At 31.5% G+C, this 21,159-nt stretch overlaps 3 protein-coding genes across 5 annotated transcripts; 1 reads left to right on the forward strand and 2 right to left on the reverse strand.

The window, feature by feature from the left end:
* Nucleotides 1-5,458: 5,458 nt before the first annotated feature.
* Nucleotides 5,459-10,213, reverse strand: tko (30S ribosomal protein S12 technical knockout). Of its 2 annotated transcripts, none has more exons than XM_018515413.1 (5): nt 10,009-10,213; nt 9,784-9,828; nt 9,673-9,723; nt 5,793-6,017; nt 5,459-5,672 (listed from the first exon to the last, which is right to left on the reverse strand). In XM_018515413.1, exons 1-5 carry the CDS (start codon nt 10,070-10,072, stop codon nt 5,542-5,544), a joined length of 516 nt encoding a protein of 171 aa, XP_018370915.1. In that variant the 5' UTR covers nt 10,073-10,213; the 3' UTR covers nt 5,459-5,541. The 2 variants fall into 2 exon arrangements, with proteins under 2 accessions (XP_018370915.1, XP_018370916.1); XM_018515414.1 differs by having other exon boundaries at nt 9,673-9,720; nt 10,009-10,211.
* Nucleotides 10,214-10,710: 497 nt separating this feature from the next.
* LOC108766273 (keratin-associated protein 19-2) lies at nt 10,711-12,511 on the reverse strand. 2 transcript variants are annotated; one of them, XM_018515455.1, is made up of 3 exons: nt 12,437-12,511; nt 11,484-11,670; nt 10,711-11,391 (listed from the first exon to the last, which is right to left on the reverse strand). In XM_018515455.1, the coding sequence occupies exons 1-3, from the start codon at nt 12,446-12,448 to the stop codon at nt 10,961-10,963; spliced, it is 630 nt and encodes a 209-aa protein (XP_018370957.1). In that variant the 5' UTR covers nt 12,449-12,511; the 3' UTR covers nt 10,711-10,960. The 2 variants fall into 2 exon arrangements, with proteins under 2 accessions (XP_018370957.1, XP_018370956.1); XM_018515454.1 differs by having other exon boundaries at nt 10,711-11,412.
* A 3,834-nt stretch (nt 12,512-16,345) lies between these two features.
* On the forward strand, nt 16,346-19,777 carry LOC108766261 (mitochondrial genome maintenance exonuclease 1). The gene is made up of 5 exons (XM_018515442.1): nt 16,346-16,442; nt 16,722-17,604; nt 17,685-17,892; nt 18,809-18,941; nt 19,156-19,777. Exons 2-5 carry the CDS (start codon nt 16,800-16,802, stop codon nt 19,321-19,323), a joined length of 1,314 nt encoding a protein of 437 aa, XP_018370944.1. The 5' UTR covers nt 16,346-16,442; nt 16,722-16,799; the 3' UTR covers nt 19,324-19,777.
* Nucleotides 19,778-21,159: the final 1,382 nt, after the last annotated feature.

Genomic DNA, 21,159 nt, shown 5'->3' on the forward strand with positions numbered 1-21,159 from the left:
TATTATTCAGTTCAAAAGAAAATTACGTTGAATGCTTGAATGTCATTCTATTTCTCAAGGGAGCATTAATTCATTTCTAAAGAAGCACAATAATAGTTGAGCCAAAACTTATTAAACATCATTTTTCAATAGACAGTTTGTTTTCTAGTGAAAATAAATTAAAAGAATCTATTTTTCATTTACGGGATTCTTTTACATGTCATGCACGGGAAAAATAATTTTGCTAAAGTATTTAAAAATGTTCGTATTTAAAAAAATGTACTGATTAGATCAATAAGCGAATAATTACTTTCCAATAATTCTCAACATTATTATTCTAAGCAGTAAACAGCAGAAAAGCAAACAAATATCCCTCAATAAAAGTTCTAAACTGTGAATGCATTTACCATTATCTCTTTTTGCGAAAAACAATCGTCATTTCATATTATAGTCATGGGTATTAAAATCATAGGTAACACATTCGTAGTTGCTCTCCTATCCGCCTCATTAATATATAGTCTCATTAATATTAAAAAAAATTGATATATAGAATAAAAATGATCTAAGTAAAGGTAATCTAATAAAAAAGTTATAAGTTATTAGTACCTTTATTAATAAAAATAATCTAATAAAAGTAATCTACATAATAATAATATAGATTATTGATATACAGATATATAATAAAATGAAAAACGAACCTCGTCAGTATGAAGGGTTACTTCTGATACGACGACAGCGATGCCTCATTATGTCGGTGTCTCGCGATCACGCCAAATTTAGTCGTCCATTCTAGGCTCCAGATTTGAAGCTTGTCATTCATAGAAAAGCATCCCGGCGCTCAATTCACCGCACAGCCTCCTTTCTTATGTATACAAATTTTTGCTCTTTTGGCTGCATAACCCACATTTCTATGGTGCGCCCATGAAACGGCCGCAACCCGTTATTTGCGATTTTTCCCGTGATCGCCGGTCCCAGCAACGGATGAATGCATTCGCCATTTGCATCTGTCTCACGCTCACAGGCACAGCGACGCATCGTAACGGTATCGGATGGACACAACATATCCACCCCATCGCTTTCGCTCGAATGTCTGGATTTGCGACCCATGAATAGCCAGATGCATCGTTGATAGTTTTCTCAGGGTATTTACAAGTGGCGGGACCGCAAAGCAAGAACGGACACTTGAAACGGACATCATATTTTCTTGGATCTCTTGGATTTAATGGTGACTATGCTATCGCTAATCTCAATAAATTATATTCATAAAAATATTTAATTAAACATAAACCATTAAAACATTTGATGGGTTTGATTAAGACATTTTTAATTTTCAAGAATTCGCTATCCGATAATTCTCGAATATTATAATGCACATTATATCGTATACCGTACATATTGTATACTAGTATACAGTCTAGTTTCCACTAAAGTTCTTAATTCGGTTTTACTTTGGTGGAATATACTGTTTAGATCGGAAACAGAGAGATCTTGTGAACCGAAGCGGGAGGGAAAAGTGAGCACAATTAAACACACCCCAATCAACTAAAATTTTGATTCTACGTCGCGTCGCATCAGGTGTAAATTAATTTCGAAACTAGATCACTGTTACCAAATATGAGTACCACAAGATAACTGCGTGTTTAAATCATGCAATGTGTACGTGATTCATCATTATCACTCATCCATGGGCTGATCGACGCAATTGTTGACTTGTTATCAGAGTTACAGGTATTATATACACGGAGAGAATTTTCTTTTAAAATTTAACCTGAAAATATAGTAATTGTTGTACAATACAATATTAAAAAAATGTTTACCATGCATTTCAGTAAAATTGATCAAACTTATTTTATATTTTATTGTAGTTTTATTAATGAATGAGAGGTTTACATTAAAATTCTTCGAAATACAATGTTGTCCCACGATTATCATATTTTCAGGGTAAACTCTAAGAAAAAATTCTCTCCGTATATATAAGATGTCTTAAATAGTGATTTTAAGTGCTAACGCGGCTCTTTAATTGATGTCTTAAGACTATACTTAAGTCTTAAATATAAGAATCAATTATGAATACCGATCACAATCGTAAAAGTAAGAAGTGAACAGAAGCCTCTCATATTTGCTCTTTGATCTTTATTTGTTTATGTCTGAAGGAAAATGCAAAAAATCTACAATTTATGAGATCAATCTCAAGTATAACATCATATTAAAAATGATATACATTTAAAATGAATACTTATCTACATTCTATATTTATACATTCTTTTCTTATATTTTTTATCTGTATCATATAATAATGTATAATTATCATCATTAATAATAAAGCAATGTGATCACAAAGCGTCAATATTTAATTTTTATTATATACTACTCCTTATTCAATATTACCTATAAGTCAAATATTTATTACATTGTTTTATTTAAAAATGCAAAATAATTTTTCATTAATGACAATACTTTACAGAAATAATATGTAAATAATGTAATGCATGGAATTAAAGAATATATTAATTATTGAAAAAAGACCTTCATTAAAGACATCTTAGGTAAATTATTCGCACAATATATGTACCTTTACTTTTTATTAATGACTAGGTGCTCTTTCTTTTATATTTAAATTTCTTTTTTCTAACTTTTCAACCTTTAATAACCTTGGATACGTCATTGTTAGATTTTCAACTGTCAATATTACAAAGAGTTGCAAAATAGGAAAAGAATGTCAGTTGCATTTTTCATTTAGCATTCTGACCTACGCTTACAAACAGTTATTCAAGATTTGCTTATTCTCAATTATTTGTCAAATTTTTGCGAAAACTCTCGTTTGCTTTCTTGTTCCGACACACCTTTACACTTCAAAGATCAATTTATTTCTTGACTGAAAATCCTTTCTTTGTGACTCGATGAAGATGGATTACCTTGGCATGCGTAACGGTAGGTTATATTTCGAGGTACCTCGAAAAGGGATATACTTGAATTAAGTTGTAATTCGAGATATATTAACAAATATTGAAACGGATACTTATTAAGAGACCTGACCCGAATTTTACAAAAATTATTATGGAATAAAGCAAATCAATATTTAACAATTAATAATTTATTTTATAAATAATCTTTATTGTTATATTATATTTTTGTAAGCATGCCCGCAAAATTAAACTCGCCAATATGGACAGAAATAATTTTATAAATGAAATAATTTTATTAAAAATTATACGTACATAAAATAACGGGACAGCTGAGCACATGCGACGTAAAAAGAAATGCTTGTGATGGAAAGAAAGGAGTAGTCGAACTGCAGAATTTTCAGAAAAGATCGTCCGGTGTCCGATTACTAAGCCGAACAGCAAAGAGTTAGGCACAATCGTGCGACAGCACAGGAAATGTTTACTCGCCATTTGTTTGAAAAGCTTTTGGCAGAGCACTATTAGTCATTTGAAGACATGCATTTTAAACTTTCTTCCAATTTTGTTACCGTTGTTGAATCAGTTCATAACGGCGATTCTGCTCAGAGATTCTTTGTAGACGTCCTTGTTTGAAACGTTTTCGTGTTTTAAGTAAAGTTTCATCTCAAATACGTACTCTTTTATGTATTTATTAGAATACATTTAGTTGTACAGAATTTTGATTATGATATTGTAATCACTAAATTCTAAGTCGGGACATTTGCACTTCGTTTTGAATCTAAATTCTACCTATCGATTCCATACGTAAAAGGCATATCAGCTTTTATTATTATATGTATATTTTTAAAAGATGGACGTTAGAAGAACTTGGGAGAAATTGTTAGATAGAGTTCAGTACTTAAAGGTTTAACTTTAGCTTCTTTGAATTTTCTATTTAAACTTATACTTATCCGGTAGCATAAACTGATTATTTATCGCCATTTGACATCAAAATGACGTTTAACAAATTGCTACCTGGATATTAACCTATTAATTATCTTTTGGAAATATCTTTTACATATTTTACAAAATAATTATTGATTTATTTTTTATTTATTTAATTTATTTATTTCGGGTATTTAACTATTAATTATTTATTTTATAAAATATGTAAACAATTATTTCCAATAGTTCTGACAGTAAAAAAATGTTATTAATGTCAAAAACCATTTTTTAATAATCATACAAACTGAAATATCTTGATATAACCAGAAATAAAAAAATTGCATTTTAATATAAACATAAATATAAATAAAAATAAAAATAGAAAAAGCTTCTGCAGAAATAATTTTTATGATTCTACAATTTTAAAACTCTACTCGTAGTTCAACAAATTCTTGAATAAATACCCATGATTAACACCATGACGTCAGCTATATTTTCCGTAAAATAAGAAAGACAATATATTGCGGAAGTTTAATGAAACATTCTGGCGTACGCACGCCTCGTGGCGCTATTATCCCTTGAGATAGCCACCGCCCTTGGGATAAGCCTATTTTATAACAGGTTCTCATTCACACAATATATATAAATAATATTAAAAATAATTCAAATTAAAAAAAGAACGAATAACGAAAAACCATTTTCAGAAATTTTTGTTCGAATTTTTTATTTCCATCTAATTTAAATTACTTTAATATTTAATATTAAAAAACCCCCATTTGCAATGTAAGAATTCTTTTATCTTTAAACGGAACAAAAATTCGTTTGAACGATCCAAATTCAATTTCTGTGCACGATACTTATTCAGAAATTTATATAAGAATCTTTCTTCGCTTCACTGAAGATTTCAGGTTGAGAGCCGATCTTCTCCAAATATCGGGATATTGGTCAGCATGTCATATGGTCGCTGGTCGCTGGTCGATGGTCGCGTGGGCGAATGAAGGTTGTGCAGATGCGCGACGACCAACCCCTCCGTAATAATGTCGAAAAAGCGGATGCTGTGTCACAACCCTTTTCTCATTGTGCTCCGATAGCAGTTCCATTGTCCATCCACCGTTACAATAACGAACCCGCGAGCCAGGTAACGGTAAATGTGTGGTGGAGTTCAGCATGCCAAAAGTGTGTCAAAGGGCCGCAATTTTCACGGCTAATCTCTAAACCGTGACGTCCCGAAAATTGCTTTCCATCGCGATTACGAGGGTGAGCTATGTTGATCGATTGTGCGAAATCGAAATGTCTTGATCAACACCAATAATATCTTTAACGTACATATATTAAAAAGTTGTATTTAGGATTCAGGAATCTTATATCACGTTCCTTGATCGACGCTCAACATTCCTATAATATCGCAATTTTATTGTTTATATAAATGCAAAATTTTCTTAATCTTAATTCAGAAATGTAAAATTTCCGAAGAGTAGATTAATTAGATAATACTATACCTTTACATTATATCTTACTAGAAATACATACTATCATTTCGGTACTATTCAATAATCTCGCAATGATGTATTTTCAAAATTAAAAATACGGTTTTTAGGAACTAATTATTATTTTTTATCAATACCAATTGTACATTAACATAAGTATAGACAATAGTACAGTTGACATCCTTTTTTTTACAGAAATTACATTAATTTTGTCAGGCATACGTATGATAACAATTAATAGTTATAAATTAATCGCGCTTAGATGCGTGTGGCAAATCGTACTTTCCACGCACGCATTTTATTTTAACTCCAGGTGTATCTCGCAGTCGTCCATTCTTGCACAGCACTATATTATGTTCCTGCAGATTATGACCGATTCCTGAAATAATTTAATTCATCTAAATTTTCTAACGCGTACTACATGACGCCTCAAATTTCCTGGCGGGTTTATGACTCGAATGCAGTATTGCTGCAAGTTAGAATTATTTCGAGATCTTACCGGGAACATATGCCGTCATTTCTTTGCCGTTCGACAATCTCACAATGACGCATTTTCGATTCGCAGAGTTAGGTTTCTTCGGTTTTCTGATAACAGTTTTTAAAACTACGCCCTTCATAAATGGTGCGCCGTCGAAAGGATTCTTCGAAACTCTGGGCTTTTTGTATGGTCCGCCTCTTCTATGCATTTGCCATAAAGTACTTCCAAATCTGATCTGTTCCAATCCTGGATTGGTATAAATAATCACGCAATCGTTTCCCGTAATCAGATAGAAAATAATTAAAAAAAATAGAATTATCGATTTCATTATGACAACAAATATATTTAAAAAATATATTACATAATGAATATTATAATAATAATATTATTATAAATATTATTATAATAATATTCGTTATGTAATATACTCTTTCATTGTTCTCAACATAAAAATTGATAATTTAGACTCTTACATACCCTTTATTATATTTATTGTTTATTGAAATCAAGAGTCTTTTGTTCTTATTAATATTATGACAATCGAAAAATATCTCTAAGCAATTTTCTATACATTTTCATCTTTAAATATAATTGGCGGAATTTATTTATTACTTCGCGCACGTTTCGATAAATTTTTATAATTTTTAATCATTATTCAAAGATATTGCCAATTATATTAATATATATATTGTTAGGATGTATCTAGAATTCGAGATAAGCATAATATTTTGCTTTTTCAATATTTACGAAAAAAATAAGTAATCATAACAGAAAAAGAAATGTTGCGAAATATGTAAGATTCTTTTCAAAGCCACGAAAAAGATGAAAGAGATCCCGAAAGAATGGAAGAACTATATGGTAAGTTGAGAACGAAAACTTTCGTAAATAAGTCAACAATCAATATGAGAAAGGAACAAAATCTCCTCTGGGAAAAGTAAGATAAATGACGTAGCAATCCTTACACAACCGAGTAAAAGCATTTTTTTAAAACCTATATCAGAATTTTAATGTTTGATCTTTTGTATCCTTAATATCTTTTTCCGCACGTTTACAAGATTGTTGATTTGCAAGATGCTAGTAAAAATAAAGCTAACACGTGTCTCTCGCAAAATGCACGGCATTATACATTCAAAAACATCGTTGTGTCAAATGACGAATTTATGCACGGTTCATAATTTTTCTAATATCACTCTTGCAAATTTAATTCACACGATTTAAAAAATTTAATTTAAAAAAAAGCATCATGTCAAATTAAAAAATTTTGATCTTTATATAGAATATAATGAATAAATAAATTAATTTTGACATTTGCTTTTAGAACGCAATATTATCGGTATACTTAACAAAATAAAACGTCTTATAAATAGAATGTCATAATATTTGGTCGCAAAATATTCACGTTTGCTTCGAGACATTAGTTAAAACGAGTATCGTATGACGGTATATTCGATAAAAAGGATGCTCGTTATGGAGTGATCAGTTTTCGAGAATGAAAGCTGTCGGAGGTGACACGGACAATTTTAGAGTTGCCTGCCAGAGCTGTGACATTCTACGGTCATCAAGGTTTACCCAAAGAAAGTACCATTGATCATATCGAGAGAGTTGGCTGACCACCGTCCATCAATGCGACAGATGTCCAGCGGCATAGTGACTAATCCGTCCTAACTCCTCCTCACTCTGCCAGACAGCTATTATGTACGAAAGGCAAACCCTTTTCTTACCGATGAATACGTAAGATTACATTGCGAAAATTTTCGACGTCGGTGTTGCGCTTTGTTGCATCGTTACAACGTCGCAAATCCTTTTCCTTTCTTTCCCTGGTTCCTTCGTTTCTTCGAGAAATCTTTTTTGTCATGATTGCGATCTTACAACTGAAAAAATGCGAATTTCAGAATTCTTCTTCTCATCCTTAGTCATAAAAATTACATCATAATAATTGGGACCAATAAGTTAATGCTAAATTAATATTTATTATATTAAATTAATTTGAATTGCCAAGATGTGAATATATAAAGCAGCGGTTACGTTCATTCATAAGATATCTACAAACATTTACAAAGTCGAAATAAATATGATTGGATTCTTCATCAAAAATTAATTCGTTCTATTTTAGTTTGTAAAAAATATTTTTTGTTTATCCATTTACAATTTTTTTGCGAAAGTATATGGCATAAAATTTAGCATGATCGTAAAATATTACGGCTCTGACAGGCAATTCTAAAATTGTCAATGTCATTTCCGACAGCTTTCATTCTCGAAAACTGACATAAGGATGCTCCACAACGAGCATTCTTTTTTATCGAATATATTATACGAAAAATTCAACAGCTTGGATAAGAAATCAAAACGGAAGATGAAAATATTAGAAAAATATGTAATACACATTTATAATACAGAAACTAAGTGTAAACAAAAAATTTCTGCCTAGGACCATCAAATTAACGAAACGAAAGATCTCTAATTCTGATAAGGCATCGTTTGCGAACACTCTCACGAATGCTGTCATGAATGGATCACAGACCCGCCCTTTGTAGGGTTGCGAGAAAAGCGGAAAGAGGGAAACACGCGGATAGTGCCTGATCCCATAGCAACAACTGGTCAACCGCAAATGGACACGTCACACCCCTCAATTCTCAGCGATTTTCGCTAGTGGTCACAAGGGCTCCGTCTTTACGCAGCGCGAGCCCTTTCTTGCGAAGTGGACGAATAGATCCCTTTGGTATTTGGAGATCTCTGTCCATGGGGATCAAAGAGGTGAGGGCTGCACGTATTTTTGCGGCAGAAGAATTCCGGCCGCGATGGGAATCTAGCCGACTTCCTATGAGATTCGACCACTTCTTTGGCAGAATCCGGATCCAAGCAGAAAATCGCGAAGATATGTATCTATAGGCGATTATAGATGGTTCGGAGAGGACCAATCTAGTCACGCTTAAAAGAAATGCGATACCTCGAACGTTTCACACAATTTCACGTAAATAAGTCATCAAACTATTAATATACATTTATCTTGATTTTTCTATTTTCAAACATTCCTCACACGTCCTTCACGAAAGAAATTCGAGTGCGTTTAATTACGAAATTAAGTACATATATATATCATGTTAAATATTTATATTATTAACAATTAATAATTATATATATACAATTAAAAAAAATTTAAACAAATTGATATCTTGTAATGATTACACTAATTTTTAATAATTAAGAATAGTAAACGGAAATAAAATTGAATTTTGTATTTCAAAAAAAAAAAAATATCACAAAATATTACTTAAAAACAATATCTAAAATAACGATCTGTTCAGAAATAACGTCCATAACAAGTCATTTAAAATTGAGAACGAGTTTTCCTTGATTTTTCTTTCAATCATTCAATCTTAAAATAAAGGCTCTTATTTCTGTCAATATTAGCTTGAATTTTCAGCAGTAAGTTCAAGTGACAATAAATCAATTGTTATAATAAAAGTATGAACATTTAATTACGTTAAAATTACTTTCTGCTTTGAATGAGAGTTGAATTCCGATATATAAAACAGGGGGTTCACGTTACACAAATGACAGAGTGAATCATTACATTCTTGTTGTTTTCTAATGTTAAACAAAAGTGATATGATTACTGTGTTAGGCCTATTCTACAATGTGCTTTTTGTTTCCTGTTCTTGCTTTTTGCTATTTTTTGTATCTTGCCTTTTTGCTTCTTATCTCGTTTTTCATTTTCTATTGCTCGAGATAAAGTTAACGAACTTCAGAAGAAACAGAAAACACATATCAAGAAATATAATTGTCGATAAAAAGCAAGAAACAGGAAACAAAGAGCATATTGTAAAACAACCATAACACTGTCACTTGCTGGAAACAGATTATGATTATGACTTGCATGGAGATTAAAAAATTTTATTACCTTGTAATGCTGTGCTCACACATATCCTTGTAGCATTCAGTATGTTTCCTGCTAATAGCAAGTACAAGATTTCAGTTCATTGTTAAATAAATTGACATTATGGAATATTACCTTGGCTATAGCTGTCCCTACAAAATTTCGTAGTTAGGTTGCTACCTGAAATAAATAAAATAATCAGATTATATTGTCAAAACTAAAATAATCTGATTATATATAAATAAAATAAAAACTTTAGAAAAGAATTTATTAGGACAGTAATCACTCTTTATTCAGAAATTAAATTAGAGGTTAGATAACTAAAAAAATTAATTATATCGTATCACGCAATGATCGTACTTTGGATGGTATTTGCTATGCAAGTTCTCGCTATATTCATTACACTTTTGGTCAGGAAATTCATGGCTAACGTAATTAATAGACTTTTCCTAGAGTAACTTAACCTCACCGAATGTTGTTTAACCTATTTTGAACATATGATTGTTCATTAACGCCACCTAGGGACGAGATGGCAACTAGCGTACATAAAGTAGAAATTTTATTTATCGACTTCCGAAAAACTAATCTACTTGTTATATAATTTTATTATTCATATTTCTTGTTTTTATATTTAATTCTATTTTATTATTTTATAAAAATATATTTTGTCTATTTATTTTTGATATTACATGTTCAGATACAAAGATGTCACATGTGTAATGTGCACGTTAGATGGTTCTTTAAAAAATGCACATCTTAAGAAAATAGTTGAAACACATATTAATAGTATTAAATAATAGTATTAAAATGGTATTAATATTTTATAAACAATATTTCACAAATATAGAAACAATCTAAAAAAAGAAAAAAAAGTGAAAATAAAAAAAAATATTATATTGTATTTATTGATACAAAAATGTTAATTGTTCATGACGAACACATCTAACATGATAGTCACATAATAGAGTCTCCGAGAAATCAAAATTGATCAATTCCATTTTTTTATAAATTTCTTAATTTTAATATTAGTGATTAATTTATTAATTTCATTAATTTCTTCTGTTTTTTATTTTACAGATTGATCAATTTAATTTCCAAGAGATCACTGATTATAATTCACCCTCGCTGTAAGAATGGAGACATAAGAAAGGTACTGCGGATTACTAAAAAATATAAAATTTATTTGGAAGTCGCACGATATAAAACTTGAGAGTGGTAAGGCCAATCAGGACAAAGTTGACAAGAGAAATTGAAGGATCATGGACGTTTCGCGACACCGCGTGTGTCAGATAATTGATCAGTCGCCGCGTCTTCACCATCCGTGGCCGTAACCGGCACCATAACCGGCACCGTAACCGGCACCGTAACCGGCACCTAGACCAGTACGACCGAGACCAGCACCGAGACCATGTCCCAATCCCGCGCCGTATCCGAGTCCAGCACCGTATCCGAGTCCCGCACCGTGTCCAAGACCACCCCTCGCGCCGTATCCCAATCCGGTGCTATATGCAGCTCCTGCAGCTCCTGCGACTCCTGCGGCTCCTGCGGCACCGTGTCCGAGTCCTCCTAGATTCGCCCCACCGTATCCTGGACCACCAGAATAACCAATACGATAAGCCAGAGGAGCACTGTATCCATGAGACGCTATGGGCACGTTGCTGTAGCCGTAGGCGGGTGCGAAAATGCCGTGACCTGAGGAGGCAATTGCTGGGGCAACACCGAGATAACCACTTTGTCCGTGACCTGAAACCGAAAGGGCGTGACCTTCACAATCGAGATAAAATTAGGTACCCGCGCAAATCGTCGGGCGTTAAGAACTTTTAACCGGAAATTACCTCCGTAACCTGATCCCGCAATCAGAGAATTTCCTAATCCACCGTATCCTCCGTATCCTCCGTATCCTCCATATCCTCCATATCCTCCGTAACCCAACCCTAAGATACCCCTCTTCTCCTGTTTTTTTTCTACTTGTGTTTCTTCGCCATAAATAGGCATTGCCAGGCTGAGAATGGCTAATACAAGCTGCAAGGAATTTATTCAACTAAATATTATATAGATAAAGTATATTATTTAAAAATTGTGAAAGAGTGTTAAATAGATATTATGTTTTATATCAGTTTATTTTCTTATGAAACGGTTGACAGTAAATCCGCTTTTTTTTATACCTAAACTAATTTAATTTTTTCTGTTTAAAGCACAAACGAATATATACCCATGTTTGATATTTACACGAAGCGAGAAAGAAAATAATTCTTGTGTTGCGCATCTAGTACAACACAAAAAAACAAAACAAATCTAAAATCCTTTATAATATGGACGTACAAAGAAAAACATTTTTTAAAATATCTCGAACAACGAACACCATATTTCACAAAAATACAGAAAATACGTGAGACATGTGCATATAAATAAAAAAATAAAAATCATTCTAGAATATCTATAATGAACAAAAATAATACTAGTATCACATATCGTGAAATAATCAAAAAACCGTATCAGAAATATCTTGTAATGAATTCTATTTACGGGGTGCGTAAACTCATTTCAATTAAGGAAATCGAGAAAGTCAAAATAATATCATATTGATTGAATCATGACAAAAAAGAAATGATAAAAATTCAAGTCAATAATCGGTCAATAACGTCAAATTGATATTATTTTGACTTTCCTGTTCTCCTTGGGGTAAATTATTTTTCCGCAAAAATTGGTAAATCACGAGATCTCCCTCGAATGCAGTATCGTGACGATTCCAGTTACTCGGAGAAGTAGAATTAGAACTAGAACTCACTATAGCGTTCATGGTGGCGGTAATGGTGTGGCGATGCAGAGATCACTACTGAAACTGATGCGGACCTTACGAGACACACCCCCTTTTATACCGGTGGAGTCTTTTCTCACAGCATTGCATCTCGCCGAGACGAATTACACGTGTATCGCACGTCTATACGCGATACCTCGCTCACTCACACACATACGCACGTAAATAGAGATGTAGGAGCAGTTATAGCAATGCAATAGTACCTCTGGCAAGAAGGTAGAGGTACGCGTAGCTAATACGCCTTTCTAAAATGATTTTTCTAGCGAACTCGTCACGAAAATTCTTTGTTAGACTGTGCGATCAACTTGCGTTGGTGGGAATTAAAAATCGATCTATCAATCCCCCGCAGGAGACACCGTTATTCTCGATGAAACGTTTGGATTAACGCATAAGAACAATGTGGAATTATCAGATTTCTTGTAGAACTTCTTTCGTTGGATGAAATTAGAAGGGTTGAGAATTACAAATAAGATCAAATCGATAGGAAGATTTAATTATTGATAGGTTACTTCTATTTTCTTTTAATTTGTAGAATTGGATTCTTTCAGCAAAACAAAATAGGAACTTTCGCGCGCGCAACAATTTTTTATCACATTAAAGACACATGTAATCTTGTCATTTTTTAAATTGAAATCTCGTAAATCCGTGAACTCTCTCTTTCAAAGTGATTATTTCAATTTGAAGGTAAAACCAAGATACTTTATCTGGTAAAATCCTGTTATTTCATCTACATTATGGATAGGATTATAATTCGAAAGGATAATAGGTTTTACTCAACCTAGAATTAGTTAACTTGAACTTAAGCCAAACTCCGATACAATTAATCCCCATGAATGTGAAAGATATCGCATGACATATATCGCTGATATAACTATACGCTTTTGGCGTATATAATGTATTATATACGTAAATATAATTTTCTGGCTTTAACCGTTTAAATATATGTAACAATATACGGCCCATTAGTATTAATTTGGATTCATTGATATGATACAGCGTGCTTTTTCTGCACATCTCAAATTTCATATATGACGAAACTTTCACTGTCACTCGGCTCTGCGACGACGGTTTTCGGTTGCAGCATTACGTAAAAACATTTTTTCCGTCCAGTTTATCTCTTGCTGCAGTCCCTTTCTGTAGCAACCTATCATATGTCTCGTGATTGACGAAATAGTAAAAAGAGAAAGAGGACAGATGAGAAGAAGTAAATAAATAAAGAAATTTAACATAGTTTAGAGTCGACCTTGTTTTTTCGGAATTCTGAAAAAATATTTGTCGATAAAAATAATATAAATAATATATATTTTAATATATATTTGTTTGAATTTTCTAATTCACGGTATAATTTAAAATATAAGTGCGACAAAAATTCCTTTTTGCAACTAAATGGTGAAAAAGGGATTAATTGTTAAATAAACGGCGCCATATATCACTGTCCGCTGCAAGCGTTATCTTCCTGTTACTTCGACGCCACTCGGGATAATCGCCGTTTTACAAATGGTCTGCCATGAACTCGATTCGACAGCAGGCCGTTATTAAATTAGCAGAAAAATCCTCGTTAATCATGGGAAAGAGGGCAGGAGGTACACCCTCGAGCCTTCGAAAGGGCCACGAGTCCGGTTTTATGTCAGTGCAACGATAGGCTCAGCGGTATCAGAGCACGTCAAACAATAAAGCACGTCATATCGTTAATTTTCTGCGGGGGGAAGAGAGAAAGTTTTATCGCATCAAAGGTCGCCCGCGAACAATTGTTGCATAAGCCAAGCACAATATGAGGGGCAGGGGGTTGCACTGGCGTACTCCACCTGACCAGTGCAGGCCAGGCAAGAAATCGCTGCAGCAGCCGCCGATCGGACTTGTACATACATGATATCGGATGTAAGCATTATATTTCTTTGTTTTCACTGTACTATCCCCTATTTTTTTAGGTGATATGTTTCTAGACTTGCAGTGTCTGACTAACCCTCGGGAAAATTAACTTTTAACGAAGTTAAAATTTTTAAAAGTAAATTAAGAGTTAAAAAAATTTTGAGGTAATTTAAAGTGTGTGAAAGGTTAAGCCAAAATAACCTATAGTTTTTCAAGTTCTTCAAGGATGAACTTTAATATAATCGGCACAGCGCGTTAGTTTAATTCTTTCAGTTATTTTTTTTAAGTAAGTTTTAAAGTTACTTTAAAGCAGTGCTGGGATTTAGTTGCATATTTCGGCTGATTTTCAGCTTTGTCCTTGCCTCTTACTTCACTAATCCGCGCGCAGTCTAAATGCCGATCGGCATTTAAATTCAAATTTATCTTTATTTCTTAGGTTTTCTCTACAGTAAATTTTAACTATTTTTTCAAATTTTCTAAAATAAATTTTTCCAAAGGAATTAATTTCGTCATTTAAATAACAAAACATTGTATTCTATAAATGTATTTCTTAAAACCAGTATCAATAAGAATTTTTAAATGCTACGTAATAAAGAGAATATTTTTACTATAAAAATTATGGATACTTTTCTTATATAATGACGTGTGAATAAAAAAAAAAAAAATTTTATTTTCTATAAAAATGCGAAATGCTTGTATCCTTTTTTTATCTATAAATTTTGATTGATTCATAGAATTTTTTAAATGATTTCTTGAAAATTGCGTATATTACGAATTGCATGAAAAGGATATACAACAATTTTTCTTTAGAGAGTACGAACGTCAGAACCGGATATCAATAAAGAACAGCATAAAAAACTTCTTTTAAAAATACACGACTCGAGGCAATAAAATAAAACGTACGATTAAACGGCTGTTTCAGATTCAACTTTGCGGATTCTTATTGCGAAATGCGCTCGTAATTCTGATCGTACAAACACCGATAATGCGAAAACATGTCGGCGATGCGATGGCTGATAATATATCAATGCATCTTATTACTACCCGCAATGAAGTAGTGTAAAATTATTTAATTGTTGGACATAAAAACAGCCTCAATGATCAGATATTACAAAGTACGGAATTTTTCATTTAGCAAAATTAATCGAGTGATTTGCTCATAAACTAATAATAGCGTAATACTGACGCAATATTCTGTGGTATTTATCAATAACATATATTTGCAACGCATATACACATTGCAAATATATGTTTACATGCGTTATATACATTTTGGATTGCAGCGCATTAATAATTATAATTACTAATTCTAAAATTATATATTATAGGAAAATTATACTGTAATTAATTACATTTAATTATTACTAAATTAATATTATAATTAAATTCATTATTAGTTATTAAACAAATTTTTATAATTATAATAATATTATAATAATTAAAATAATAAAATATTTTGTTATGTATTAAAAAATTAGATAATATATAATATTATCGAACAAAACACCAATAAAATATCCAAAAAATTTGTAATTGTATATTAAATGTATTATTTTTAAAATAATTAATTAATTTATCCACAATTATAAATAAAATATCTAATTTATTATTTAATATGATATTATACAAAGATAAAATTATTATTATTTACATTATTAGTATCTAAAATATTCTGTAGTATTCTTTATAATGAAAAACTTTAAAAAATTTTATAAAATAACAAAAATTTCTTATAATTATATATAATTATACGACTAATTACTCGACAGATATCATTATTCAGTTTGAATTTATACCAAATGTTGATAACGAAATGCTATAGAAAGGTTGTACACAATTTATTTGTAGATGGCGGTAAAATGCTTTTAATTAAATTGAGTTTATCATGTATACATAACCTCTTCAACTATTTTGAACAATTATAAAGTACACCACCTATTTTATATAATTAAACAGTCAAGTAAAAATTAATTCTGTCGGTTTTCTAATAATATTGTAATCTAAGACATATCGTCTTTTATTTTTATAATTATTTAAGTTTTTTTATAAATAAATCGCGCGTTTCATGAAGTACACAATCAGCTAAGAATAAAAGGCTGTTTTTCCGGTAAGTTTTGTTTAAAACATTTTTTATATTTGATTATAATTGAGACATATAACTGTATGTTTATGTAAAATATTTTGATAAAAAATTTAACTTTTTTTACATTAATATCTTTATGCGAAATTTAATATTATATATAATGTGTACATAATTTTACTTATTTATTAGACATGATGTTCTAATATTTTAAAGAGAAATATTAGATATAACCGTATTTTAAAGAAAAGCAGAATGTTATTGATTACTTATAGTGTGTGTGTATGTTTAATTTTTTATTAACAGAGCTACTGAGAAGTTTTATGTGTAAAATAAGAAAGTACATAGCTATATATTTTATTCTACAAAACAATTCCTACAATTATGTTGGTTACTTCCCAATATGTTTTACACATATCTTCTAATATACAAAATATGTGCCAACCGGTTATTAAAAGGCATTTCTCGAAGATTAATAAAATTGAAAGATTGATGAAAGAATATAAGTCGCTATTCGGTTCATTAGCTGAAACAAAAACCCAGAAGAAGAAAAGACTAAAATTAGAAAAGAAAGGAAAGATACCTTGTGAAAAATTAAACATGACTGATACAGAATTGTTTTGGGTTATGGAAAATACTCGCAATAAATTCAAGAAGATTACTTCCACTACACAATCACGAAAGGAGCAATTAAATGATAAAGATCAGAGTTCTGTAAAAAAAGTTAGCGAGATGGAAATTAATAACTCAATTGACCAAACTACAGAAAGACTTTTACATTCTGAATCTAGTCAAGTTGCTAAAGAAACAGAACTTGAGTTTACTAATACAACATGTAATTTCTCAACAAAAAATAGTGATAATAAAGTTGAATTGTCTAATTCAAATGTATCTAATAATGAAAACACAGCCACAAAATATATGTCTTCTAATTTTGAAAGATTACCTGACATTATTATAAAGAATTTGCTATCTTTTCCAATCATGGGTAGCAAACAAGATTTTCCCACACAATCAACAGACATATTATCTATATCTGGGAAAGATGATCTGAAAACATTAAAATTTCCTAGCGTAACTAAGATTCTTACTCAAACCATGTCACCAGAGTCAAAGCTAGCTTTAGAGGCATGGAAGGAAAGAATGATAAAAAAGCTTGGGCAGGAAGGCTTTGAAATACATAAGAAAGGTATTTTATATACAAGTTGTTTCACGAGAAAGAGAAACTTTAATAAGCTTAATAAATAAATCTATTTGATCCTGGTACAGCATTGTTAGAGGATGGAGCATCTTTGCATTCTTGCATAGCACAAAGTCTACTTGGAAAAGAGTATGAGATTCCTTCGAGGATCGAATCAGTTTTTAAGAGTGTCCAACGCGTTTTGGAAGATGTGCATCACGTGAAAGCGATTGAAACACATGTGGCTCACGCGAAATTGCGTTACAAAGGCGTAGTTGACTGCATAGCCTCTTATAGGTAAAACAGAGGCTTTGCTTTGCCATCATCAGGAAACTCTATTTCTAACCAAAGTAGACAAGAGGGCACTGCCGGGTTTCTAATCTTTATTTTATAGTTTTATCTTTATTTTATAACTTTTATCTTTTTATAACTTTTACAATAGAATGCTATATTTATCGAAGTAATGGTCAATAAACTGACTTAACTTACTACTCTATATTTTATAGTTTGAATAAATGAAGTATGATGATTCTAACACAGACAGATTAACTGTGTATTTTTTCAACTTATTTACTAAACATCAAAATTATATTTTTATGAAAGATTGAAATTATCCTTTTTTAAAGACTACTGTAATTATCAGAAAGATAACATTTTAAATCAAGATGCTTTCTCAAATACTTTTTATTTATTCAAAGAAAAATGCTGAACAAGTGCTTGTACCTCTTGTACATAATAAATTTTTTCATAAATATCTACAATGTATTTTCCGATACTTATCGCCTTGGTACATTTTTAACTTGTTTTCCAAAGAGATATTTTGAATATATGGTATTTATAAGGTAATTTTTATAATAAAGATTATGGTATAAAAAACTTTACGTAAAGTTTTTTTTTGAAATAATATCCTGAATGCAATATTATTAAATTTTCTCAGATGTAATCTGCATCTATAAATTATTTATATCTAAGTTCGTATATCTAAGAATTATTCAGGTTTCTTTAATTGACCTAATTTCTCCGTTAATATATAAGATATATATTCGCTGAAATAGTTTCCTTAAATTAATTTTACATATACTTTGTACAACATGTACATACAAGATGATTTTAAATTACATCAACGTTTATTTCTGTATTCTTTGAATGATAAAATTTTAAATCATCTTGTGCACATTCAAGATGGTCTTATATGTAGATATTAAACTCGCAGGAACGAAAATTACGTAATCGATTGGAAGAAATCAGACAGACAAAAAATGGATTTGAAGCAAACGTACGACGCTCCTATACAACTCGCTGCGTACATTGGAGCTATCAATGCTTCTAATCTGTATCCCTTTGTGGTAAATGTCTAACCAAAAATATCATTAAAAAAAATATATATAAAAGTTTATTTATTTCATTACTGAAATTAATTTGCTCTCTTACTATTATTTTATTTATCATAATCTATTTGTCAAATGTCTCACGTAATAAAGACAGCTGCTGTTAATAAACTTTCTAAACATATAATTGAAAAGACGACAACTACTTTCCTAAAATGACCGTATTCTTCAGATAAAACGGGGATTACTCGTGGTTGCTTACACGTGCGGCACACCAGCAACGGTGTACGAAGTATCCCACAACACGCTGCAGCAATACTGGACAGCATGGTTGCACCGCCTGCAAAAGTACCATGTCGAGACGACGAACAGTGATGACAACGAGAACATGCGCCAATAAAGCATTAATGTACAGCGTCGCATATATTCATTAAAACTTCCTCACACAAAGCCAATTAAATCCTTATCCGTCAGCCACAGGTAACTCCAGACAGGAGTCGGCGGGAGAAGTTTTTAATTCCATCCTTTGCGCGTCAGAAGTTGCAATAATCTATAGTCTTCGGGGAGTAGTTGGGAAAGCCCTCTCTGAGTCCGTAGGAAACCAGAGGACGCAGGATACAGCAAGAGAGGGAAACCGCGCCGATACGCCGACTTATTAAGCCCTGGGCTCGGCATTTATGATTTATGACAAACCTATGCGCATTTTCCACAACGCTCGGCGTTGTAACGGTTATTAAGAAAATATTAAGAAAATACGCGACATATTTATAATTTGTGAAATACATTTACGCTGTTATTAAAAGCATTGCAATTTATGAAAGCTGTATTTTTCTAAAGTTAATAAAATCTCAGAACTGGCGAAGATTAATGTTCCCTGATTGAGTTTTCCGATAAGACGATAATATCGTTTTTATAAGTTCGCAGATTCGAAAGCAAACACAGTAATTTTTGTGCTATTGTTGTATCGCTTTTATCAAGTTGATGAAGCGTTCCATTTTCAATTTGAACTTTAGTTGCGTTAATTTTGATATTCAATATTGATTTGTTTGTCGAGAACTTATTTCTCTTTCAAACAGACATTTGATTTCACCATCCTGTATTGTGGGTGAAGAATATTGTAATACTAAAAACATAATGGATGTGCCAGAAAAACGCGGTCACTATCCCGGTCGTCGAGTTAACATACAGCAATTATAACTTTTGCTAGCAGGACAGAGGAGGCCTGAAGGGGGTGCTTACGTTACGCGGGTTCCCTGTTACCGGGCCCTATAAACATTGCGACCAACCCTTCGTGCGCCCTTGGGGATCGTAAACTAATGGTGAAGCGGTGTAGCAGAATTATATCGTTCGTTGTTTCCGCATACCTGGATCACATGCAGAGACAGAGAATATATCGCATTAGGATATCAGATATTACGAACCGCATCCCTTCCAATGGTCTGTACCATACGCGGCAGTATCAATTCACAATAACATTATCGGATACATTATCGTCATCGCATATGGTGCATTATCTTAGATTTTCACATTTTCGTTTCACTATTTTTTTTTTTATTTCCTGTTTACAAACGTGTAACATGAGACATTCATCACTTCTTACTGAATTAATTTTTTATACAATAAATTTGGATTTCTAAATCTCTTATAGACTCATATTAGGTTTAAAATAAATAAGGAAACAGAATTAAAAAATAACAGTATCAATATTCTTTTGATGTATTGTTAATATAAAGAGTATATACAAGTAGAAAATTACATAATGTTAATATTATAAATTGTTATCGTATACATATATGTCACGTTATAAAATAAGCTAAAAATTAAAAATGAAAAAGATTGTTTAAAATATAATTATGATGACAAAAGAAATTGGAATTTTAACAAATCCTTAAAAAAATTGTATTGTGTAAAAAATTCTAGCTACGCTACTGGAATGTCAACTCGTTATTTCACTCTTTTCTTTATTTTTCTCTTCTAGAATGTTTATTTCCTGTTATCTTTTATTCCGCTAACAATACTTTCATATGCTTTCTCATGATATTCAGCTGTAAAAACCTTTACAAGCCGGGCGCTGTTTTACGTCAAAGAATTCTTTCATTAAAGTGCAAAGCAGCTACACAAAGCAGTTACTGATATTTTTGTTTTTCGAGAAGCGGATATCATTACGAAACAAATGCAACATGTTGAAATACCAATAAACAAAAAAAATAACAGTATATTGCCAAGTCTGTTTGTG

This window comes from Trachymyrmex cornetzi, unplaced genomic scaffold (genome assembly GCF_001594075.2).
Source record: "Trachymyrmex cornetzi isolate Tcor2-1 unplaced genomic scaffold, Tcor1.1 scaffold579, whole genome shotgun sequence".
Taxonomy (NCBI): Eukaryota; Metazoa; Arthropoda; class Insecta; order Hymenoptera; family Formicidae; genus Trachymyrmex; species Trachymyrmex cornetzi.